The 26837-nt window shown below is 27.8% G+C and overlaps 3 protein-coding genes across 5 annotated transcripts in view; 1 reads left to right on the forward strand and 2 right to left on the reverse strand.

The window, feature by feature from the left end:
* Window positions 1-3993: 3993 nt before the first annotated feature.
* Window positions 3994-4932, reverse strand: LOC142229191 (enoyl-CoA delta isomerase 3, peroxisomal-like). The gene has a single exon (XM_075299729.1). It carries the CDS (start codon window positions 4899-4901, stop codon window positions 4032-4034), a length of 870 nt encoding a protein of 289 aa, XP_075155844.1. The 5' UTR covers window positions 4902-4932; the 3' UTR covers window positions 3994-4031.
* Window positions 4933-11635: 6703 nt separating this feature from the next.
* Window positions 11636-15939, reverse strand: LOC142232016 (ATP-binding cassette sub-family F member 2). Of its 2 annotated transcripts, none has more exons than XM_075302705.1 (5): window positions 15800-15939; window positions 13644-14375; window positions 12965-13570; window positions 12457-12893; window positions 11636-12389 (listed from the first exon to the last, which is right to left on the reverse strand). In XM_075302705.1, the coding sequence occupies exons 2-5, from the start codon at window positions 14314-14316 to the stop codon at window positions 12261-12263; spliced, it is 1845 nt and encodes a 614-aa protein (XP_075158820.1). In that variant the 5' UTR covers window positions 14317-14375; window positions 15800-15939; the 3' UTR covers window positions 11636-12260. The 2 variants fall into 2 exon arrangements, with proteins under 2 accessions (XP_075158820.1, XP_075158819.1); XM_075302704.1 differs by lacking the exon at window positions 15800-15939 and adding an exon at window positions 15549-15773.
* A 2778-nt stretch (window positions 15940-18717) lies between these two features.
* Window positions 18718-26837, forward strand: part of pico (ras-associated and pleckstrin homology domains-containing protein pico) — a 152827-nt gene continuing 144707 nt past the window's right edge. Inside the window, exons 1-2 of one of the 2 annotated variants that reach the window (XM_075298657.1) lie at window positions 18718-18924; window positions 22517-22655. In XM_075298657.1, coding sequence (XP_075154772.1) covers window positions 18884-18924; window positions 22517-22655 — 180 coding nt within the window. In that variant the 5' untranslated portion in view covers window positions 18718-18883. Of the gene's footprint in view, window positions 18925-21331; window positions 22656-26837 lie in introns of those variants that run through there. The other variant, XM_075298658.1, reaches the window with a different exon arrangement.

The following is a 26837-nucleotide window of genomic DNA, read 5'->3' on the forward strand; positions in this document are numbered from 1 at the left end:
AATTAATTAAATATAAATAAAATTTGACAAAAAATTATGTTATTCTGCGTTTACAGATTTATTTTTGGTTTTAGCGTCAGATTTTTTCTATGGCTGTTATTGGTGGAGTTTCATATAATTCCCAAATAAAACAAGGTCCAGACTGAGATTTTTGAAACAATTTATGTTGAAGGTAGTTTTTTTAACCAACTTAAAAAAAATTATACACTGCATTATCGATAGTTATTCTATCATATTTTTTCTGTGAGCGTATATTGGTGGAGTTTCTTATAATTCATAAATAAACCAACGTCCCAGTCTAGGATTTTTAGTCCAATTTTTGTTGCAGATTACGATCTTAGCCACCGAGGCCGGTGTGCGGTTAGCAGCACATTGCTAATACCTCATTCATATTATACTTCCAAAATCCACTTTTCCCAGATATCAAATGTCATTTGACTTAAAAAAAAGGTACTTGAAATCTACTTTTAGTAGATTTTGAGCCTAATGTATATGGGCTATAACAAAAATTCATTGAGTTATTATCGACAGTTTACATTTCGATCTCATAAGAAATACAATGAAATACTGTTTTATCGTCATGACAACGAAATTTCCGCTAGAGGTGCATACACGGTTGCCAACCGAGCTTTTAGTTGGAATGGAATAATTTGCAGAATCTACCAAACTATCAAGAATTTTACCAATCTACCATTTTTGGTGGAATTCTACCAACTGTGGCATCCGTGGGTGAATACAGGACTTTATGAATTATATGAATACTTTATTATCGGCATAATAATGGTATGCACTTCTAGCGGAGTTAGTGCTACTAATAACAAAGGGAGCCACCGTGGTGCAATGGAAGATTTCCATTTCTTTGTGTGTAAGTAGGTGAGTCTTCATTTTGTCAGACTGGAGTTTTAAACCGATATATTTTGCAGGTTGCGCTTTTAACCACGTTACGAAATACATTAACTGTACTATCGGCGTAAAAATCTAGGATTTTTCTGCCTGCATATATTAAAACTTTTTATCGACATAAAAACGGTATGTACTTCTAGCGGAGTTAGTGCTACTGATAAGAAATACATTGTTAGCTTTTCTAGCGAATATTCTGTGAAGAACTGATGTCAATTGTCTACATTATGTTTCCATAAAAGGATTTTCAATCCTTGATTCGTGGATTTTCAAGATAGCCTATATTTACTCCAATTTCTAGTGAACCATCCTTATGGAATATACGAAAACTGCATTATCGATTGATGTTTACAAGATTTTTTGTTTCTATGCATGTATGTCTTCATATTGCCAGACTGGAGTTTTAAACCGATTTATGTTGCATGTTCCGATTTTAACCACTTTAAGAATTAGACTAACTGCATTATCGGCATACCAACGAAAACTATATTTTTGACTTTTCTAAGACCCTTCTAGGGAAATTTGTGCTACTGATAAGATATACATTTTGTTGCCATAAAAATCCATGGAAACTGCATTATCGGCAACCAAAAGAAATTTCTGTTAGGGATGCAGTATTCTCATTGTTTGAGTATAGAACAAATCATTTCATTCTGAAGTGGAAACGAATCACATTTAAATGTTGTGTAATTAATTCTAAAAATTCTATAAATTCCCGCTATAATCATTTGTTCAATTTTGTAGCATAGTGTATTAAAAAAAGTCTAAAATTAAAACAAAAATAATAATGAAATTAATAAAATCATATACATAATAGTTTGTTACATTTTCATTTGAACTTGTTAGTTTTTTTTGACAAATAAAAAATAGACATATACAAAAAATTATATAAATCAAATTCCTAATCTTTAAAATCTTACATAAGTATTTACATATAAGCAAAAATGAAATTTAAAACAAAATAAATTTAAAAACTAAATTATACATTAACATGTTTATAAACGAAAGAAATATTATGAAAAATATACATATAATAAAAAAGTTCAATTAAAAATGAAATTGATATATTCAAATTTAATTTGTGCTTAATTACTGGGAGGAATAAAAATGGTGTACCACAAGAAAAAATAGTATTTTTGTCTTCATTGATGAAATTAAGTGATTGAATTCATTTTTAATTAAATTAAAAAATTGTTCCGTAATCAATTTTTTAATTTAATTAAAATTAAAATCTCAATTAAATTAAATTTAAAAAAATAATTTAATTAAAATAAAAATTGATTTTTGTGTTAGATTTTTATTTTAATGAATTTAAAGAATTTTATATTTATTTTAATTTAATGAATTTTTTATTTTTTTTTATAATTTTTTAAATAATTTTATCATAGATCGTAATTTTATATAACCTTATTGTTCGTATAATATTTTTGTTAGCCTAGTTTTATAAATGAAATTTTCTTAAAATTCAATTAAATCAATTTCGGTGACTTTTTTGTATGTAATTAATGTTTTTATATTATTTTTATTGGAATTTGTTTCTTAAATAACTTTCATTCAACATTCATCGTTTTTTTTTTTATAACTATAACCTTATCGGTCGTATACAAAATTTTATTTCTATAGAAAATTTTGTCAAAATTTTATTTCTATAAAAGATTTTATCAAAATTTTATTTCTATAGAAAATTTTGTCAAAATTTTATTTTTATAGAAAATTTTGTCAAAATTTTATTTCTATAAAAAATTTTATCCAAATTTTATTTCTATAAAAAATTTTGTCAAAATTTTATTTCTATAGAATTTTGTCAAAATTTTATTTCTATAGAAAATTTTGTCAAAATTTTATTTCTATAGAAAATTTTGTCAAAATTTTAGTTCTATAGAAAATTTTGTCAAAATGTTATTCCTATAGAAAATTTTGTCAAAATGTTATTCCTATAGAAAATTTTGTCAAAATTTTATTTCTATAGAAAATTTTGTCAAAATTTTTTTTCAATAGAAAATTTTGTCAAAATTTTATTTCTATAGAAAATTTTGTCAACATTTTATTTCCATAGAAAATTTCCAAATAAAATTTTGTCAAAACTTTATTTCTATAGAAATATTGTCAAAATTTTATTTCTATAAAAAATTTTGTCCAAATTTTATTTCTATAGAAAATTTTATCAAAATTTTATTTCTATAGAAAATTTTGTCAAAAATTCTATTTCTATAGAAAATTTTGTCAACATTTTATTTCTATAGAAAATTGTCAAAAAATTTTTTCAATAGAAAATTTTGTCAACATTTTATTTCCATAGAAAAGTTCCAAATAAAATTTTGTCAAAATTTTATTTCAATAAAAAATTTCGTCAAAATTTTATTTCTAGAGAAAATTTTGTCAAAATTTTATTTCTATAGAAAATTTTGTCAAAATTTTATTTCTATAGCAAATATTGCCAAAATTTTATTTCAATAGAAAATTTTGTCAAAATTTCATTTCAATAGAAAATTTTGTCAAAATTTCATTTCAATAGAAAATTTTGTCAAAATTTTATTTCTATAGAAAATTTTGTCAACATTTTATTTCCATAGAAAATTTCCAAATAAAATTTTGTCAAAACTTTATTTCTATAGAAAATACTGTCAAAATTTTATTTCTATAAAAAATTTTGTCCAAATTTTATTTCTATAGAAAATTTTATCAAAATTTTATTTCTATAGAAAATTTTGTCAAAAATTCTATTTCTATAGAAAATTTTGTCAAAATTTTATTTCTATAGAAAATTTTGTCAAAAATTCTATTTCTATAGAAAATTTTGTCAAAATTTTATTTCTATAGATAATTTTGTCAAAAATTTTTTTCAATAGAAAATTTTGTCAAAATTTTATTTCCATAGAAAAGTTCCAAATAAAATTTTGGCAAAATTTTATTTCAATAAAAAAATTTCGTCAAAATTTTATTTCAATAGAAAATGTTGTCAAAATTTTATTTCAATAAAAAATTTCGTCAAAATTTTATTTCTAGAGAAAATTTTGTCAAAATTTTATATCTATAGAAAATTTTGTCAAAATTTTATTTCTATAGAAACTTTTTTTTTGTATGTAATTAATGTTTTTTATTTTATTTTAGTATTTTATTTATTTTTTTCATTAAAGTTTACTTTTAGGAAAACTTTTAGATTTTTGCAAAAACTCTTCGATGGCCTTTTGATGTACTGGACCAGTGCGTAATGTGGTCATGCACCTCAATTCCTCCTCTAAGGCTTTCAATAGCTGCTGTCTATTATGCATTTGCATTAAACGCTTTGTGGCACGCACTGATTCACATGGTAGTCTGGTATATTCATTGACTTTAGGCCAAAATTTCTCTTGCACTTCAGTCTGACTCTCAAAGATTTCAGCAACAAACCCTAATTGTTCAGCTTTTTCTGCTGTAAGTTGTTCTCCAAACAATAAAAGCTTTGTTGCCCATGACTGGCCAAAGAGCTGGGGAAATGTTAAAGATGAACAGGCTTCAGCACAGATACCCAATTTTGTGAAAGGCGCTTGAAAGTAAGCCGATCTAGTGCAATAGACCACATCGAATAAAGCAGCCAGAGTAAAGCCAATACCAATACAGGGGCCATTTACCAGACATATTGTTATCTTGGGACACACCAGCACGGACTTAACCAACGATCGCAACACATAATTGGCCCCTCGATAATAATCATCTGGTGTGACATAGTCCTGCATTTGTTTGAGGTCATTGCCTGCACTGAATATGTCACCACACCCAGTCAATACGACTGCGTTTATTTCTTCATTATGGGTAGCTTCACCAAAGGCTGCTATCAGATCATAAACAGCATTACGATTAAGGGCATTTCTTCTTTGGGGCCGAGTGATAGTCAAGATTAGAATATGGTCCCGACGTTCTGCGATAACTTCTCGTTTTCTGATTTTTGATTTCACAGTTGTTGGCTCAAGAGCAAGTTTTGCAGCTTCTGCCTCATGCCGATATGCACTGGCACTTGTCATTTCTCTTTGGCAGTTTGTTTGCAACTAAAGCCACTAAGAAGTTCGTCATGGTGTATGAATCCAAAGACCAGTTGTATGTATCAAAGAGGAGAATAACAAAAAGAGATCGTAAATAAAGTGGATGCATAATACGAGTATGTACACAAGCGTATTCTATAAAGAAATTTTAATTTGATATTGTTTTTTTTTGTTAAATGGTATTCTACACCCAGAAAAAATAGCTGTTACTGAAGAACAATTTTATTTCTATAGAAAATTTCCTCAAAATTTAATTTCTATATATAATTTATCAAAAATTTTGTTCTATAGAAACCTGTTAGCAAAATTTTAATTCTATAGGAAATTTTGTCAAAATTTTAGTTCTATATAAAATTTTGTCAAAATTTTATTTCTATTAAAAATGTTGTCAAAATTTTATTTCTATAGAAGATTTTATAGTTACTGAAGAACAATTTTATTTTTATAGAAAATTTTGTCAAAATTTTATTTCTATAGAAAATGTTGTCAAAATTTTATTTCTATAGAAAATTTTGTCAAAATTTTATTTTTATAGTAATTTGAGTGAAAATTTTATTTTTATATAAAATTGAGTGAAAATTTAATTTTTATAGAAAATTGAGTGAAAATTTTATTTCTATAGAAATTTTTTGTCAAAATTTTATATCTATAGATAATTTTGTCAAAATTTTATTTCTATAGAAAATTGTATCAAAATTTTATTTCTATAGAAGATTTTATCAAAATTTTATTTCTATAGAAAAATTTGTCATTGTTGTATTTCTATAGAAAATTTTGTCAAAATTTTATTTCTATAGGAAATTTTGTCAAACTTTTATTTCTACAGAACATTTTCTAAAAATTGTATTTCTTAGAAAATTTTGTCAAAATTTTATTTCTATAGGAAATTTTGTCAAAAATTTTATATCTATACAAAATTTTGCCAAAATTTAATTTTTATACAAAATTTTGTCAAAATGTTATTTTTATAGTAAATTTTGTCAAAATTTTATTTTTATAGAAAATTTTGTCAAAATTTTATTTTTATAGAAAATTGAGTTAAAATTTTATAGAAAATTGAGTGAAAATTTTATTTTTATAGAAAATTGAGTGAAATTTTTATTTTTATAGAAAATTGAGTGAAAAGTTTATTTCTATAGAAATTTTTTGTCAAAATTTTATTTCTATAGAAAATGTTGTCAAAATTGTATATCTATAGATAATTTTGTCAAAATTTTATTTCTATAGAAAATTGTATCAAAATTTTATTTCTATGTAAATTTTGTCAAAATCTTACTAAAATTTAGCATTGAGTGTATTTAGTGATTGACAGAGAATATAAACAAGACATAGGTGAAAAGATAAGAATATTTTAATTTTATAGAAAATTTTGTCAAAATTTTTAGTTGTATAGAAACTTTTGTCAAAATTTTTAGTTATATAGAAAATTTTGTCAAAATTTTATTTCTATAGAAAATTTTGTCAAGAATGTATTTCAATAGAAAAATTTGTCAAAATTTCATTTCTTTAGAAAATTTTGTTAAAATTGTATTTCTATAGAAATTTTTTTAAAAATTTTATTTCTATAGAAAATTTTTTAAAAATTTTATTTCTATAGAAAATTTTTTAAAAATTTTATTTCTATAGAAAATTTTTTAAAAATTTTATTTCTATAGAAAATTTTTTAAAAATTTTATTTCTATAAAAAATTTTGTCAAAATTTTATTTCTATACAAAACTTTGTCAAAAGTTTATTTTTATAGAAAATTAAGTGAACATTTTATTTCTATAGAAATTTTGTCAAAATTTTATTTCTATAGACAATTTTGTCAGAAAATTTTTTCTATAGAAAATTTTGTCAAAATCTTACTAACATTTAGCATTGGGTGTATTTAGTGATTGACAGAGAATATAAACAAGACTTATAGATGAAAAGATAAGAATATTTGAAATCTGCCAGCATGTTTATCTGGATCTTTGGAGAAGGAATCATTAACTGATAAGCATTATACATAACCGATGTTCTGTTTTACGAATTCGCACAAATCAAAACTTTCTTTAGCTAAGGGGTTCCATAATTTTCAATAATACAATAAAAAATAAAGGAAAACCACAAGTGGCCATCGTTACAGTTTTCCAGTATTTAAATGTGAATAAATCTTATATTTTTCTGTTGCCATTGCTTATTACTGTGTTATCGGCAGTGTTGCATCTCGTCCAAAAATTGGACAAAAAACTATAACGACACCAGAAATGGTCCGAAAAATTAAGGCCAGATATGATAGAAATCCACGTTGTTGTGCTATAGAATTTGTCAAAGAGTTGCTTCGCATGCACGAAAGTGGCCAATTACTGATTTTTCTCGTTTTCTCAATGAGAGGCCATTGCTTGTCGAAAAGGCCAAGTAAAAATTTACAACTTCGATTGGTAACCATAACTCAAGCGCCGCCAATGGTAATGGTGTGGTCGGTCGACAGTGCTCGTATTCATCGACAGTGAGTTCAAAATAAATGCCGAATATGCTAAGAACAGTATTGTAGCCCCGGGCAGACAATAACTGTAGCCGAAGACCATGGACATTCCATTCCAACAGCACTCAGTACGCGTCAACCAAAACTGGCTTAAAAAGTAGGTTCCTCGCTTCATTTCTACCGCACATTGGTCACCAAAATCTCCGGATCTCAGTCAGTAAACTTTTGTGTCTGATGCATTTTGGAGAATAAGGTTAGCACTAAAAAATACCAAAATGTCTATCATCCCAAGACCGCCGGGAATGGGCCAAAATATCACAGAAAAACTTTTGTGCAGTGTGTAATGGCTTTGTTGGCCATTTGAAGACCCTAATTCATACCAAAGGTAGCCAATTCGAACAAATCTAAACTGATTCTAAAATTTGATGTTATTTCCGACTTTTTGAACAATGAAATTTAAAAAAGTACAGCGTTTTATTTTGTCGTGTTATATAGCAGCCACCCTGTATATTTTTAATAAAATTAACCGCGAAAATAAAATCAATTTGAAAATCGAATGTAGCACCGTCCTTTAAGCCCGGTATGAAGCTCTTGTGATGGCAGTTTTTGGCAGCAAAATTAAAACCATCGATAATAACATCCCACGGACAATATGAGCTTACCGGCTTTAAGGCCGGTAGGTACCTCCAGCTAAAATTTCCGCTACCCTTAAAAAAAGCATTGCTATATATCTCCAAACAAAAATTCCGTGAGGCATTATTAATGACTTATTACATTTTTTGCTCCTATAAGAAATACACAAAAAAAAACATAGCCATTGGGCATATGTTGGACTTGTCTCCATAACATTTAATTTTGTACACTATATTACTCCTGTCCTCATTCTTTATTTTTGACTTTGTGTTGCTGAATAATTCCTTTACTGTCTCGATGTGCGTGAAGCAATTTGAATCTTGTCCTTGTTATATACGTCCGATTTGAAAAAAACGCTCTGAGAATCCTTCAACGTAAGTCATGGGTTTGTGAGACTTATCCTTTTTATGTTCCGGCTCTTCAATTGTCTTATTTTGAATGTTTTCGTCAAGTGTTTTATTTTTAACGCGATTTATTAGTCTGCTTATTATTCTATTTGGAAAATCGTTTGTGGTCAATATTTGTCTTATCTTTATTTGGTTTTTGATACCAATTCAGCCTCAAACAATTATCATCTCTCAGTATGTTACAGTCTAAATATGGTAGCTTGTTATCCTTCTCTAACTCCATTGTAAATTGTATTTGACTGTGGAATGAGTTTAATGCGTCAAGAGTACTTTCCACGTCGGTTTTCTTTACTATCGCAAATATGTCGGCCACATATTTTGTTATAATTCGAGGTTTCGGTATCTTGCTTAAGGACACGTCTAATAGCTCTTCCATGATGATGTCAGCAATTATTGGAGATGCTGGAGATCCCATTGGCATTCATTTCAATTGTTCATATGTCTTATCTTCATATTTGAAGTACCTACTGTCTTTGATGCAAAATAGTGCTAGTTCCTTGAAAATATCACGAGGTATTTTTGTATGATTTTTGATTAAGTCCCATTTCTTCTCAATCATTGCAATGGCTAGGTTTGCCGGTATACTGGGAAACAGTGATACAACATCAAACGATATCAGGATTTCATCAAATTTTGTCAAAATTTTCTATAGAAATAAAATTTTGTTAAAATTTTCTATAGAAATAAAATTTTGTCAAAATTTTCTATAGAAATACAATTTTGTTAAAATGTTTCTATAGAAATAAAAATTTTCTATAGAAATAAAATTTTGTCAAAATTTTCTATAGAAATAAAATTTTATAAAATTTTTCTATAGAAATAAAAATTTTAAGAATATTTTCTATGGAAATAAAATTTTGGCAAAATTTTCTATAGAAAAAAATTTTGACAAAATTTTCTATAGAAATAAAATTTTGGCAAAATTTTCCATAGAAATACATTTTTGGCGAATTATTCTATATAAATTAAATTTTGGCGAAATTTTCTAAAGAAATAAAATTTTGGCAAAATTTCTATAGAAATAAAATTTTGTCAAAATTTTCTATAGAAAAAAAAATTGGCAAAATGTTTACAATATTTTCTATAGAAATAAAATTTGAGCAAAAGTTTTCTACAAAAATAAAATTTTAATAAAATTTTCTATAGAAATAAAATTTTATCAAAATTTTCTATAGAAATAAAATTTTGTCAAAATTTTCTATAGAAATAAAATTTTGTCAAAATTTTCTATAGAAATAAAATTTTGTAAAAATTTTCTATAGAAATAAAAATGTTAAGAAAATTTTCTATAGAAATAAAATTTTGGCAAAATTTTCTATAGAAATAAAATTTTGGCAAAATTTTCTATAGAAATAAAATTTTTGGCAAAATTTTCTATAGAAATAAAATTTTGTCAAAATTTTCAATAGAAATAAAATTTAGATAAAATTTTCTATAGAAATAAAATTTTATCAAAATTTTCCATAGAAATAAAATTTTGTCAAAATTTTCAATAGAAATAAAATTTAGATAAAATTTTCTATAGAAATAAAATTTTGTCAAAATTGTCTATATTTGGGCAAAAATTTTCTATAGAAATAAAATTTCGTCGTAAAAATGCCGTTTGGCACAATTTCCATAGAAATAAAATTTTGGCAATATTTCTATAGAAATAAAATTTTGACAAAATTTTCTATAGAAAAAAAATTGGCAAAATTTTTACAATATTTTCTATAGAAATAAAATTTGAGCAAAAGTTTTCTACAAAAATAAAATTTTGATAAAATTTTCTATAGAAATAAAATTTTGTCAAAATTTTCTATAGAAATAAAATTTTGTCAAAATTTTCTATAGAAATAAAATTTTGTCAAAATTTTCAATAGAAATAAAATTTAGATAAAATTTTCTATAGAAATAAAATTTTGTCAAAATTTTCCATAGCAATGAAATTTTGTCAAAATTTTCTATAGAAATAAAATTTTGTCAAAATTTTCTATATTTGGGCAAAAATTTTCTATAGAAATAAAATTTCGTCAAAATTTTCTATAGAAATAAAATTTTGGCAAAATTTTCTATAGAAATAAAATTTGAACAAAATTTTCTATAGAAATACAATTTTGTCAAAATTTTCTACAGAAATAAAATATTTGGGCAAACATTTTCTATAAAAATAAAATTTAGATAAAATTTTCTATAGAAATAAAATTTTGTCAAAATTTTCTATAGCAATAAAATTTTGTCAAAATTTTCTATATTTGTGCAAAAATTTTCTATAAAAATAAAATTTAGATAAAATATTCTATAGAAATAAAATTTTATCAAAATTTTCTTTAGAAATAGATTAGGTTAGGTGGCAGCCCGATGTATCAGGCTACTTAGACTATTCAGTCCATTGTGATACCACATTGGTGAACTTCTCTCTTATCACTGAGTGCTGCCCGATTCCATGTTAAGCTCAATGACAAGGGACCTCCTTTTTATAGCCGAGTCCGAACGGCATTCCACATTGCAGTGAAACCACTTAGAGAAGCTTTGAAACCCTCAGAAATGTCACCAGCAAAAATAAAATTTTGGCAAAATTTTCTATAGAAATAAAATGTTGACAAAATTTTCTATAGAAATAAAATTTTGGCAAAATTTTCTATAGAAATAAAATTTTGGCAAAATTTTCTACAGAAATAAAATTTTGTCAAAATTTTTTATAGAAATAAAAATTTTGCAAAATAATATTTTTTGTTGCTGATGAGTTTACCTATTTATTGCTCTATACTCTCGTACGAAATAAAAAACTATATGTTGTTTTTTTTAAAGTTGGATGAACTTGTTTCTATATTCGTTATTTATTTCATCCAATATTTTTTTTTTTTTCTTCTTTTACTTTCAATTAGATAATACCTTCAAAGTTGAAAGGTTTCAATTGTTATTATATATTTTTTTTATTTCAAAGAATGAAAGAATAAACTTAGAATTTTGAAGAGTATTCTTAAAAAGAAAATAAATAAAATTGTGGACCAAAAATAAAACTTTACATATGTATGTGTAAATAGCTTCTATTGCATAGTTTGCTTGGTTTTTTTGGTTTCTTCTAAAAAAGATTCAAATACTTTTACTCTTCTAGAGTTTGGACAATACGTAGAAACTACTTAAACAAAGTCTATGTTATAGCAAAAAGGCTTGATGGCTGGGCTGCTATTAGGTTGGCGCTATATTTTGGTTGATTTACGGGGAAAAGTTTAGTAAATTCTAATTGAATTTTATGAGAAAGTTTTGTTAAGATTTTTCTTTGATGTTAGAGGATAGGGATTATTTATATAGCAGGCTATTTGTAATAACTTAATGTTGTTGCGGGGGTTCATTTGTTTTTTGTTTGTTTAAACATAAAAAAATCACATTGATATTTGTGTAGATTTCTTGAACGTCATGTTGTTTCTATCAAGTTTATATGGTTTTCAATTTCTATATTATATTTATATATATGTAGTACATATTTATATTTAAGTGATAATTTACTATTATAATTAGTGTTTGCTTTTATCCATTTCACATTGTGGCTTTGTTTTGTTTTGTTTTGAATTATTATAATAAACATCTTTTAAAATCTCTATCTATATTTTACTGTGACTGCTATTCAATTTAGTTTTTTGTTGTATTTTAGATAATAAAAGTATATAAATCAATAGCTCGAAAATAAAAAGTAATTGTAAGGTAAAAAAAAAAAATTAAAATAAAATTCGATCGCGATAAGAATAAGAGCAAAATCCTACATTAAATTATAGAAACCATCCCATGCCGCGTATAAAATTCATCACTAACGTGTTGTGATATCACCAAGGCCTGGTTTCTGATTGTGTTTTGTGATGAGAATGGTAATTCTATTTCTTTTTGCTTTTATTTTCATTATCGCTAACGACTTTCTTTTTCAAGGTATCCTTGTAATCCAAAATGTTGCCTTTCCATTTGGTCACGGTTTCATTTTCACAAATCCAAATTTCTTCCGCCACCTAAAATACAGAAATTATAAATTAGCAAAAACAAATCCATAGACTTTTAAATAGGCTTTTTACTCACCTGATTGATTAATCTGAAATCGTGAGAAACTAGCACCATGCCACCATCAAAGTCATTAATTGCATCAGCCAATGCATCTATGGTCTCCATATCTAAATGATTGGTAGGTTCATCAAGTAACAGCAAATGAGGCACTTGCCAAGCCAGCCAGGCAAAGACAACTCGACAACGTTGACCATCGGATAATTGCCGTATGGGACAAACTTGTTGGCGACCCGTTAAACCATATCTACCAATAATTTTACGCATTTCTTCTTTCTCTTTGACATCGGGGAAGGCACGCATCATATACTCCAAGGGACTTGCATCGAGGTCCAAAAGTTCATGCAAATGCTGGTGATAACGGGCAATACGTAAATGGGAGTTTTTACGTATCATACCAGAAGTGGGCACCAAATCACCATATAATAATTTTAGTAGAGTTGATTTGCCAGCACCTGAAAAAAATTAAAGACCCACAAAGGTTACATCCACGTAATTTAAAGGTCGTTTTTATTTTATAACTTACCATTGGGACCCACCAAAGCCAGACGTGTATCCAAGTCAATACCAAACTCCAAATTCTTATAGATCCATGGAGTGCTATCATTGTAACGGAAACTAACATTTTGCACCATAATCACTGGTGGAGGTATGGTACCGCAAGAGGGGAAGTAGAAATTCAATACTTTGTCATCGGTAACCTTTTCAGTAAGACCTTGGGCCACCATCTTGGCCAAAGTTTTTTCCTTGGATTGAGCTTGCCTGGCCAATTTGGCCGAACCGTGACCGAAACGTGCTATATAGTTCTTCATATGGGCAATTTGATCTTGTTCCCAATTGTATTGTTTTGCTTGATTTTCCAATAGTTCCATGCGTGTGCGAACAAAAGCTTCGTAGTTACCCGAATAGTATTTGAGACGTTTTTGCGTCATGTGTATAATATTTGTACAAACACCATTGAGGAAATCTTGGGAATGGGAAATTAGAACTAGAATACGTTTGTAGGTTTTCAATTCTTCCTCCAACCATACGCAAGCATCCAAATCCAAGTGATTGGTCGGTTCATCGAGCAACAATAAATGGGGTTTCACGAAAAGGGCACGAGCCAGAGCGATACGCATTCGCCAACCACCTATAATGACATAGGGATAATTAAGGATTAAATTTTTCCAATACTGTTGGAAATCAAAAAACCAATAACCTACCAGAAAAATCTTTGGCCTGTTTCTGTTGCATATTCTTGTCGAAACCCAAACCATGCAAAATGCGAGCTGCCTTTACCTCAGCCAAATCGGCTGACATATCATCCAAACGTTCATAGATATCAATCAATTGTTCCTGATCACTATCATCTTCACTCATGGCCAGTTCTTCGGCTAATTTTTCCAATTTTATACGCTCCTCATCAACTTCCATGACACATTGTAGAGCAGTCTTGGAGCTGGCAGGTATTTCACGGGACAAATAGAAAATATCCATGTGTTCGGGAATGGGCACCTCACGATTACCCAAAACAGCCAATAACGAAGATTTGCCGCAACCATTCAAGCCAATGACACCATAACGGCGACCACAATTCAATTCCAACATTGTATCTTGCAGTAATTCGCAACCGAAAAATGTTATGGAAAAATTGGCGATTTTAATATCACGCGATCTTTCATGAGAGGCCAAAGAACCGGTACAAGCTCTAGCTTCGGCCGATATGCGTGCCTCCTCCTCAAGTTTGGCACACAAAATCTCCTCTTCGGTCATTTCACGTGGAGGTTCATTGCCATTGACACCGTTTGTCTTTTTAGCCGAAGAGATTGTGGTGATTTTTTTGTTACGGGCATCTTTTTTACGTTGTGCATCGCGTTTTTTCGAATCAGAAGGCATGTTGTTGGCTTAGTGTGGCGACGACAATAAACAAATGAAGAAATTTTTGAATACGGAATCTGAAAGAAATGGAAGGAAATGGCTTATAAGTTGAAGGTAGATTATGGAGAGAAAATCAAAAACTCAAATAATTGCAAATTGTTTGCTTAGATAATAAAATCTTTGAAGAAATTAAATCAGTTTAGAAAAAATTTTGCTATTCGATAATAGGCGACATTGTCTACTGGGCTTAAATGTAGACATGTAGACTTTTTGATTCTAAACACAAAATGAAATAAATATATACCACTTTTTGTCGGAAAGACCTATTTTCGGAGTTACGAGTCCCTAAATCATTGTCATGTGTACCTATAATACCTATTTCATTGTCGGCCTCCTATCCACTTTGGGTTCGCGTTAGCCCACTTTGGACCTTGTCCGTAGGAGAAAGTCTCAAAATCCGGCCAAAGGCCGTGGACCTATAAGCCAAGGATCGGTATCTCGAAAACAACGCTCTTCCTAAAAAATTATTACTTAATAGTTTCTCTTTAAAATGTACTATTTTTACCAAACATGAAAAAAAATCGCAATTTCATTCATTTCATGAAAAATTGCTGTCAGAATTAAAAACAAAAATACAAAGAAAAATACCGATTTTCAGATGCCGATATCTCGACAACTAGGCTTTTCCGACAATTTTTTTACTTTACATTTTCGCTTTAAAATCCCTTCCCCTACACTCAAAAAAATGTTGTTAATTTTTAGCAAGTTTTGTAGATTTGTTTCAAAATCCGTGGTAGCTCTTTACCGGTACATTGCCAATTTTCCCCTTGATTCAAACTGAAATCTGGCATCACTGTTTTTAAGAACTGGGAGAATAAGAAAAAGAGCAATGAATTGAAAATCGCATGTCACATGGAGATGAACAAAGAAATTTTGTAAAATAAATTACAAAATAATCTTTATAAATTACGTGTAACAAAAAATTCACCACACCGAAAACCTTATATAGCCCATGTTTGCCAGGTAACGCTTTCCCAGCAACCCAGCTCCGTCCATGGAAACTAACCCTGAAAAATTCAATAATTTCCGTCTGTCCGTCGAAGTGTCGTTCTATTGTTACAATATAATTTGCCATAAAAAGAAAGAATACCCCCCTCAACAATTCTTTTCCATTTTAGAAATGCACTAAAAAAATATTTAATTTTCCACACAGCACATATACACCACCACACCGAATTCTTCTTACTCACAAGCAATTTAGTTTTTTTTTTTTCAATTACAGATGTATGATTCAACTGCTGCGGATGATGATTATTCCAAAGGTGGACGTTGGGTTCGACAAGTTTTTCTATATTTCTTCGTAAAAAAGCGAAGAAATTTTCAGAAATAATATTCCTCAATTTTTTTCTTCACGTGTTTACTGACCAACCACCACTGACGACGTTTGGCTTCGAAGTGAGAGAGTAGTGGTCCCGTCGTTTGTTCGTTCTCTATATCTCACCTAAATGATTAAGTTTTGTAATATTAACACAAAACTCGCAATGCTTATGGGCTTTATTAATTAATAACTTGTGCGAATTTTACATATAAATATCAATTTGTTTAATAATAATTAATAATTTGTTTAATATTGACAGATATTATTGGTGGTTGATTAAAGAACCGAACGAGGTTCTCGAACCGGTTCTCTTTTTTACGACAAATGTCACTTATGTCAAGTTAATGACAAGCTGCCTAATAGCCACATTTTAAACTCATAACCACTTTTGAACTCAGTTTCAATCCACAATATGCAGAAATTTTGTCATTTCATTCAATAGTTTCAACTCATCCATACAATAAAATCAATGGTCCAATGGCGTACTTGGTTTGACTTGCAAAAGAAAAAATCAGAGCACACATGTTGTGTACAACAAACATATCATAACTCATGAAAAAAAGACTTGATTATGGAAACTCGAGTGAAATTATGAAAGGTACGCTCTCTAAGTTGTTTCTGGGGTATTTGCATAGTCTAAAATATACTATGTATCTTTGGAATATTTAGCTATGATATTTAAATTTAAAATCCGAGTACTAATATCCGAATATGAAAATTCGAATGAGTACGTTCAATTAGTAAACAAAGTTATGTCAAAATACAAAATACCAAACTAATTCACTGCGTGTAACGTAGTTAGCTGCGTACCATCTATTGGAGATTAGACCACATACCACATACTGTCACAAAATAATTATGATTAAATAAGGGCCTGTTCGAAACCGAAACTTTTTACTAGCATTGGTAAAAATTTGACGTAAATCGAGATGAGTATAATTTCACTAGCCCAGGGGGCTAGTAAGAAATTTGACATTTGTTGAAAATTCTTGACATTTACGACATCACTAGACTTGGCATGTTTTGATTATATCAAAATGAATAAAATGTAGTTTTATTTATTGAAGAAGTGAGTACACAAAATTAGCAATTGTTTTTCACCATAGTAAATTGATATCTCACCATAGTAAAAAGTTTCGGTTTCGAACAGGCCCTAAATAGAAAATTTTTATTGTTGTTTTTTTTTTCAATAGACACTTGTCCAAATTTTTTACTCACTAGAAAATTTTGTAAAATTTTTTTTATTTAAATGAAAATTTAGTCAATATTTTTTATTCCCAGCCAGTTCGAAACCGAAACTTTTTGCTATCGGCAAAAATTTGACGTAAATCGAGGTGAGTATAATTGCACTAGCCCGGGGGGCTAGTAAGAAATTTGGCATTTGTTGAAAATTCTTGACATTTACGATATCACTAGGCTTGGCATGTTTTCATTATATCAAAGCAAACAAAAAGTATTTTTATTTGTTAAAGAAATGAGTACACCAAATTAGCAATTGTTTTTCACTATAGTAAATTTATATCTCACCATAGTAAAAAGTTTCGTTTTCAAACAGGCCTTCAGTAGAAAATATTGTTAAATTTTTTTATTTAGTAAAAAATTTTGTTAAAACTTTTCATTCAATAAAAAATTTTGTTAAAAGAAATTTTTGTCAAAACTTTTTATTCAAGAGAAAATTTTGCCAAAATTGTTTATTCAATAGAATTTTTTATTCTATAGAAACTTTTTTTCTAAATGTCTTATTCAGTAGAAAATATGGTTTCATTAGGTTCTTAATTTATACTTATATCTTAAAAGAATCCATTATTTTTCGAACAGAATGCTTTACTCCGCAAAATGTTATAATGGTTGAATTGCAAGTAGGGCTGTCACCCAGGATTTTTCGGGATCCCGAAAAAACTAATTTCAGTTTGTTAAATTTGTGGCTTTTCAACATCCTTTATTAAATTCGAAATAAAAGATAAGGTTCTCCTTTGGACAATGAGTTCATGTGAAATGGAATTCATGCGATCTTGCAATTTTGTCCATGGATCAAGATCGCGTTTATCTGATAAATATTTTGGATGCCTAGATATTACAGACGTTATAGCGATCAGAAATTGCTTTTTACTTTTTTGTCATAATTTTTTGTTTTTCTTTTCTTCATATTGTTGAGTTGGAATTGAAATTGATTTTTATGGCGTTTTCTTTTCTTGAAAAAAAAAAATACGCACTTTTTTTTGCATTTTGCCGGGAATATGTACTTTTTAGGTTCTTTTCTAAAAAAACAGGCAAAAGTGCGAAAAGCCTTCAAATTCTGTTGTGAAAATAGCGCCACGCATAGAGGAACATTGCGGGCATTTTCAGCACTGCCAACAAACGAGAGTGTTGCGGTTGCCCTGTTTCCTTCTTTGACTTCTTTTCTGCCAGCTCAAATGATATATTTTTTTAAGTTGCTGGTAACATTTTAAAAATGCGCATTCTGTACAGACAAATTGAAGGCAAAGCACTTTTTTCAGAAAAGAAAACACCATTAATTTACTCTTATGTTCTTTTGTTAATAAAATTGAGTTAAACTAAATTGGTTTAAGGTACAAGAATTTTTTGCCGCTGTAGATTGTTTTAACTTAAAATATTTTAAGAATCCCGATAATTTTGGAAAATCCCGGGATTCTAAATTTTTAAATCCCGAATCCCGGAAATTTTAAAAATCGACCCGAATGACAGCCCTAATTGCAAGCATTGTTTTTCCAATACAAATTGTACCAATAAAACTGGTTTGCATCCAGAGCTTTTGAATGCGAAAATTTTTATATATCTAAATTTTTTTTGAATCCATTCAAAAAAGTAACCGCGAACATAAGGTGGCTTTCGGCGGGGAAACGCAAAATAATACGGGTTATTACCGGACGTAATATAAAACTTAAAGGAAACCCAACGTGTAAAAGTACCCTTGGTAATATCTATGCCCAACGAAATACAACTCTGAATGAAGCTCTCCACTGAACACGTCCCATGAGATGCATTGCTTCCAATAAGAAGTTAAATGACATTTGTCAAGTTAGTCATTTGTGGGGGCGGAAAGATATAGCGTATTGTGTATGTAGTTTACGGAAGTTACAACAAAAATTATTGGGAAAAAAGTGAATGAAAACAATATAGATACTAGAAACTATTGATCAAATCGACTAAAGTTTTTAAAATACGTTTAGAAATCAATTAAATTTAATGTGGAATTTTAGGAAAAGAATTAAAAGGATTTGTGAAAGGCAAGTTAGAGTCGGTGTTCACCATATTCTATGTGTAGTTGTGATTTGTGAAAATTGTAGGTTGATGTAGTGGTGAAAAAGTACTTTTTGTGTGTTGCTCCAAGTGAGATTGTCATGAATGTTTTGTGTATGCTGTCAAAAAGGGGGAAATGCAGTTAGTTACACCACTTGTAAACTGTGATGTCAATTAAGTAAAAAAATGAAAAGCGCTGAAAAAGCGATTACTTTCTAGACGAAAACCAGCTTGTTATCGGGGTTATTTATTTTAGTAGATTAATTTAGAAATTTAAAATTTATATTAATCAAGGCCCTGGATCGTTAACATCCATAATTGAGCAAAAATCTAACCGTCGGCATATATATTTTTGCACTTTTATTTTAGTGTTTTGGTCGAAACACCTTTGTACTCACTTTAACTCGATTATACTATGCGAAAACCCCACTGAAACTTAGGATTTGAAGATATATAAATATTTCTTCTTTATCTTACTAATAGGCCTAAATATTATCAAGATACTGTGGGCAAAAAGTGTCGCCTCTCGTTCTTTTTGACTACTTCTTTGTGAAATAACTATTTTTGGCTCCATGTTACTTTTGCTGTTCCGAAAACTCAAGACACTTCCCCAGAAAGGCGTCTGGAGATTGAAAAAATAAAAACTGAATTGAAGAAAGTGCTGATCGTTGTAACCCAAATGGACTTCCTGACATTTTTCGAAGATTGGAAAAACTTTGACAGAAGTGTATCAATTTATTTCGATGTAAAAATCACATTGATCTTTATTTTTATCACAAATGCCATGTATGAGAATTTCCCGAATATGAAAGCCGGATCTCTTAAATAACTATGGTGAATCAAATTCTACAAAGTCGAATAATTTGACTAACCGATTTCTTATACAAGATTTCGGACCCGTATGTGAATAGGTTTAAGAATGATATCCCTGTCCATATAATTGCCTTTTCTCCATAACAATTGCACTATTTATCACAACGTGTTGACATCCACTATCAAAGTTAACGTACCAATGTTAGGAGCCTTTCGCTTATACCATTTGGGAAATATGAGTGTTAAACTGTTTTCCAGAAGCATTTTAGAAATATCTTGATACAGTTTTGGAAAATGCTCCCATCATGATATTATATAGTCAATATGAATTAAAAATGTCGAGTGGTTTGTCTGTGGTGACGAATAATTGTTTGATATCTGTCAAGCATTTGCGCAGTGTGATCGTATCGTTATAACTTGAATTTTTCCAATTGCATAAATATCAAAAATTGTAAAGTTGTGTTTTAAAAAAATCTTCAATCCCTTTAACTTTTTTGGAATTCCAAAAAGGTGAAAAGTCATATTTTCTATTGTGAAAGAATACACATAAAAAAATTTCACGAAAATTTTTCCAATTAAAATCTTAATTCGGTTAAAAAAAAAATCAATGAAAAATTTAATTGATTCAACAATTTTTTTAATTGAAATAAAAATCAATCACACAAATTAATAGTATCAATTAATTTTTTAATTGGATCAATTGATTTTTAATTGACTGTCATTTAATTTTTTAATTGATACTATCATTTCAGTGATTGAAGTCATTCCAATTTAAAAATTAATTGGATCAATTAATTTTGTGATTGAATCAGTAATTTTTTTTTGTGTATAGACATATAACACCCGTTTGTAAAATCCAGTTTCCACTCCAAGGGCAGAATAGAAAAACGTCTCTATTCGAATCTTATTAGGCTTAATATTTAAACATGTCATAAACTTGATGGTTTTAACCGTCAAAAATAATACATATTTTGGTACATGGCCTTACTCTGAACCCTGGTGGATTGATCCAGTGCATGCAAATTGTAAAATCCAATTTCCACTCCAAGGGCAGAATAGAAAAACGTCTCTATTCGAATCTTATTAGGCTTAATATTTAAACATGTCATAAACTTGATGGTTTTAACCGTCAAAAATAATACATATTTTGGTACATGGCCTTACTCTGAACCCTGGTGGATTGATCCAGTGCATGCAAATTGGGTATAATAACCATCGCATCGCAGTCCGCATCAATTAGATTAATATTTTGAATTTAGATTTTTCTCCATTCGAAAAATTACGAATATTTGAAATAGTTGTCCCCAAATTCGGGGGGAAATATTGACAACACTGCATGGGAGTTGTGTGGATACACTGCGATTGAGTAGAAAAACCAGAGAAACACATACTCTTCAACACCAACTACACAACTCCAAATGACATTTCTTACTAGAGCTTTGGCCAAACAAGCAGGCAACGTCATTTCAAAAAGACTGCGGCTACACCCAAAACGAAGTGTATGGTCTTTTTCTGTGGTAAAAAAAAAAATTGTTGTGTATGGTTTTTTATTAACAATACACTCTTTTATTTTATTATTGTGTGTTGCAGCAGAGAAAACGGGTCTGTAGTGTATTTATTGCTCATGCTGTTGTCTTGTTGTTGGTGTTAAGGAAATAATCTTAAAAGTTTTGTGTTTATGTGGGTGGATGTGTAAGGAAACCCAGAAACACTTTGCTTCATTCGTGTGTGCATAAACAACAAAAGCAGCAATATAAAAAACAGCAAATACAACATCCACGAAGAAAAAAAGAACCGATACGAAAAGAAGCGAACACACAACCATAAAGCCGTAAATTTTTTCTGAAACAAATGTGAAAATTGCCAAGAAAAATTGTGGGTCGTTTAATACAAAAACAAAGATCCATTGAGGATTTAAAACCGCCTACGCGCAAAAAATTATAACGCATCAGAAAAAAAGTTGTGAAAATAACCAGAAAAATACTCGTTTTCGGGTGTTAAAAAACAAGTAATAATAAATACACATAAAATAACAGTGTGCAATTGAAAAAGAATCGCTCGTTCGGTCGCGCTCACTCGCATTCGTTGATTCGAAAAAGGAATGAGATTTTGTATCGGCTCTTTTTCAGGCTTTAGTCCATTGGTTTTTGTATAAAGTGCATTATCATACTTATTCTACTCCTACCTCCTTGTCAAGCCAGTTGTCGTTGCTGTAACATATAGAAATCATCATAAACGTATATCGTCGTTTTTCAATTTTATCGCTTGACTTTGTGGGTTCTGGGAGGTTGTGCCATCTTTACCCTACCCCTGACGTTTATTTACTTTGTGTTCTACCCTGATAGACCCTGGTATTGGTCTATCGGTCTTATTTGCATACAACTTGGGTAAGAGTGATTAAGTGTATGCCTCTCGTCCGGTCCATCGCAAGTGTGACTTTTGCACAATAGTGTAATACAAGCATTGTGTGCCATATCCATGTATTGGAAATATAGAGTAGTGAGTGTTATATAGCTGTGTCATTTCGCTGTCGTGTGTCTGTCTATCTGTCTCTTCATAGTCCATCCATCCATCCATCAGAACCACATCAGTCATCTGTAGAGTTATTGTGTTGTAGTTTGTTGTTGTTGTCGCCTACTACTACTGCTGCTGTTGCTGCTTGTTCTTCAACAGCAGAACAAAATCATACCTACCAACATCATATAAAATACTTTGATGTTATTGCCTGTGGCTTAAAGCACAAATCAAATGTAATATGGATTGCAGTCTTGCAGATCGACAGACGTCATCTTCATCATCAACAACATCGTCATCTTCTACGCCACAAGTTTCCAATCATCATCATCAACAACAACAGCATAATTATCAACTACAACATCCATCGGTTCAATACCTGGACGAAACGGTAAGTTTGAACAATAGTAATAAAAATCATTTCCACGCCCATGTTTCGACCAAAACTCCATTGCCAACATATTTGTATGTGTTATTGTTTACTTTAAGTATTTACCTTAATTTACTCTAAAAGTCTGCATAAATAATGACAATCTCATCTCTTTGCCACTCTACTTTGGTGCAATGCTTTTAGCTGGTCATATTTCCATTCGTTCTGTGTATGTTTACCTTTGCCACTAAAAGTCTGTACACAAAGTATAGTAGACAATAAATGTAAGAAAAAACAAAACGAATTTTGTTTGTTATGTTTACCTCGAAAATATACTAATGGCCAAAATGATTCCATAAAATAGTCTCTCGGTCAGCACTTTCTTTTCAATTCTTATGGTACCAACAATACATACCTAGCTAGGAATCGTGATAATTAATTGAACAAGGAATGTTCAGTGTTCTTATTTGTTTTGTTTATAATTTATTTACAATAGAAGCTAATGGTTTCCCTCGACTCTCTCGGTACTTAACGGTAAACCAAAGTGTAACTGCCAAATTCATTCAATAATGGGGTTACCATGCATTCATCTCGTGATCAGATAGTAGGATTGCCATGTTGTTCACATAAGTGATAAGAATAACAATGTTGCCACATTTAATTGATGGGGTTATAATTGCAATTTCCTATGATTTGCCAATATTTAGTCGAAGAATAGTTTTCACACAGTGGTCTTTATTGTAAGAAATGATCAAAGGAGTAAATGTTTTGTGTATTTTGCTATTTTGGATATAAAAAAAAAAAATATGTACTAATAAACAAACGTAAAAACCCGAAAATGTGTATGATAAAATTTGTAATTTTCAATTGCAATAAACTTGTAAAAATGTTTATACTTTTTTGGAACAACTTACTTTTCTTTGCTGCCAACTTTGCCGATTTATCGGCATTTGGATGATTTTATAGTCAAAGAATGGCAAATGCCGATTTTTGGCCCAAAATGACGATATTAGCTCCGTTCAAAAATTTTGAACAGAAGCAGAACGTTTACATGTCTAGGGCCAGCAAAAGAGAGTTTTTGCTAAAAATTTCATACATGTTCGAGCTACACCTCATTTTACAACTACAGTATTAGTATCACAGTTGCCACTCGTTTGAAGAAAATTTTACCAAAATTCTATTAAATTAAATTTACTTTGAAGTTGTTGTTTAAATTGTTGTGGTTAGTATATAAAAATGTTGTTTTATTCCAAAGAAACATTTTATATTGAATTTATAGAGAATTTTGTCAAAATTTTATTTCTATAGAACATTTTGTCAAAATTTTATTTCTATAGAAAATTTTGTCAAAATTTTATTTTTATAGAAAATTTTGTCAAAATGTTATTTCTATAGAAAAAAATTTTATTTCTATAGAAAATATCAAAATTTTATTTCTATAGAAAATATTGTCAAAATTTTATTTCTATAAAATATTTTGTCAAAATTTTATTTCTACAGAATTTTTTTTTTCAAAATTTTATTTCTTAGAAAATATTGTCAAAATTGTATTTCTATAGAAAAAATTGTCAAAATTTTATTTCTATAGAAAATTTTCTCAAAATTTTATTTCTATAGAAATGTTTCTCAAAATTTTATTTCTATAGAATCTTTTTTGAAAATTTTATTTCTATAGAACATTTTCTCATAATTTTATTTCTATAGAAAATTTTGTAAAAATTTTATATCTATAGAAAATTTTCTCAAATGTTTATTTCTATAGAAAATTTTCTCAAAATTTTATTTCTATAGTAAATTTTCTCAAAATTTTGTTTCTATAGAACATTTTGTCAAAATTTTATTTCTATAGAAAATTGTGTCAAAATTTTATTTCTATAGAAAAATTTGGTCAAATTTTGATTTCTATAGAAAATTTTGTAAAAATTTTATTTCTATAGAAAATTTTGTCAAAATTTTATTTCCATAGACAATTTTCTCAAAATTTTATTTCTATAGAAAATTTTGTCTAACTTTTATTTCTATAGAAAATATTCTCAAATTTTTATTTCTATAGATAATTTAATCAAAATTTGATTTCTATAGAAAATTTTCTCAAAATTTGATTGCTATAGAAAATTTTGTAAAAATTTTATATCTATAGAAAATTTTCTCAAATTTTTATTTCTACAGAAAAATTTCTCAAAATTTTACTTCTATAGAAAAGTTTCTCAAAATTTTATTTGTATAAAATCTTTTTTGAAAATTTTATTTCTATAGAAAATTTTCTCATAATTTTATTTCTATAGAAAATATTCTCAAAATTTTATTACTATAGAATATTTTCTCAAAATTTTATTTCTATAGAAAATTTTCTCAAAATTTTATTTCTTTAGAAAATTTTCTCAAAATTTTATTTCTATAGAAAATTTTTTCAAAATTTTATTGCTTTAGAAAATTTTGTCAAAATTTTGTTTCTATAGAAAATTTTATCAAAATTTTGTTTCTATAGAAAATTTGGTCAAAATTTGATTTCTATAGAAAATTTTGTAAAAATTTTATATCTATAGAAAATGTTCTCAAATTTTTATTTCTATAGAAAATATTCTCAAAATTTTATTTCTATAGAAAAGTTTCTCCAAATTTTATTTCTATAGAAAAGTTTCTCCAAACTTTATTTCTCTAGAATCTTTTTTCAAAAATTTTATTTCTATAGAAAATTTTCTCAAAATTTTATTTCTATAGAAAATTTTCTCAAAATTTTATTTCTATAGAAAATTTTTTCAAAATTTTATTGCTTTAGAAAATTTTGTCAAAATTTTGTTTCTATAGAAAATTTTATCAAAATTTTATTTGTATAGAAAATTTTATTAAAATTTGACTTCTATAGAAAATTTTGTCAAAATATTATTTCTATAGAAAATTTTGTCAAAATTTTATGTCTATAGAAAATTTTGTCAAAATTTTATGTCTATAGAAAATTTTGTCAAAATTTTATTTCAAAATATTATTTCTATACAAAATTTTATCAAAGTTTTTATTTCTATAGAAAATTTTCTCAAAATTTTATTTCTATAGAAAATTTTCTCAAAATTTTATTTCTATAGAAAATTTTCTCAAAATTTTATTTCTATAGAAAAATTGCTCAAAATTTTATTTCTATATAAAATTTTGCCAAAATTTTATTTCTATAGAAAATTTTTTTAAAATTTTATTTCTATAGAAAATTTTCTAAAAATTTTATTTCTATAAAAAATTTTCTCAAAATTTTATTTCTATAGAAAATATTGTCAAAATTTTATTTCTATAAAATATTTTGTCAAAATTTTATTTCTACAGAATTTTTTTTTTCAAAATTTTATTTCTTAGAAAATATTGTCAAAATTGTATTTCTATAGAAAAAATTGTCAAAATTTTATTTCTATAGAAAATTTTCTCAAAATTTTATTTCTATAGAAATGTTTCTCAAAATTTTATTTCTATAGAATCTTTTTTGAAAATTTTATTTCTATAGAACATTTTCTCATAATTTTATTTCTATAGAAAATTTTGTCAAAATTTTATATCTATAGAAAATTTTCTCAAATGTTTATTTCTATAGAAAATTTTCTCAAAATTTTATTTCTATAGTAAATTTTCTCAAAATTTTGTTTCTATAGAACATTTTGTCAAAATTTTATTTCTATAGAAAATTGTGTCAAAATTTTATTTCTATAGAAAATTTTGTCAAAATTTTATTTCTATAGAAAATTTTGTCAAAATTTTATTTCTATAGAAAATTTTGTCAAAATTTTATTGCTATAGAAAATTTTGTCAAAATTTTGTCTCTATAGAAAATTTTGTCAAAATTTTATTGCAATAGAAAATTTTGTCAAAATTTTGTTTCTATAGAAAATTTTATTTCTATAGAAAATTTTGTAAAAATTTAATATATATAGAAATTTTTCTCAAATGTTTATTTCTATAGAAAATTTTCTCAAAATTTTATTTCTATAAAAAATTTTCTCAAAATTTTATTTCTATAGAAAATTTTCTCAAAATTTTATTGCTATAGAAAATTTCGTCAAAATTTCGTTTCTATAGAAAATTTTATCAAAATTTTATTTCTATGGAAAATTTGGTCAAATTTTGATTTCTATAGAAAATTTTGTAAAAATTTTATTTCTATAGAAAATTTTGTCAAAATTTTATTTCCATAGACAATTTTCTCAAAATTTTATTTCTATA

This window comes from Haematobia irritans, chromosome 3 (genome assembly GCF_050003625.1).
Source record: "Haematobia irritans isolate KBUSLIRL chromosome 3, ASM5000362v1, whole genome shotgun sequence".
Taxonomy (NCBI): Eukaryota; Metazoa; Arthropoda; class Insecta; order Diptera; family Muscidae; genus Haematobia; species Haematobia irritans.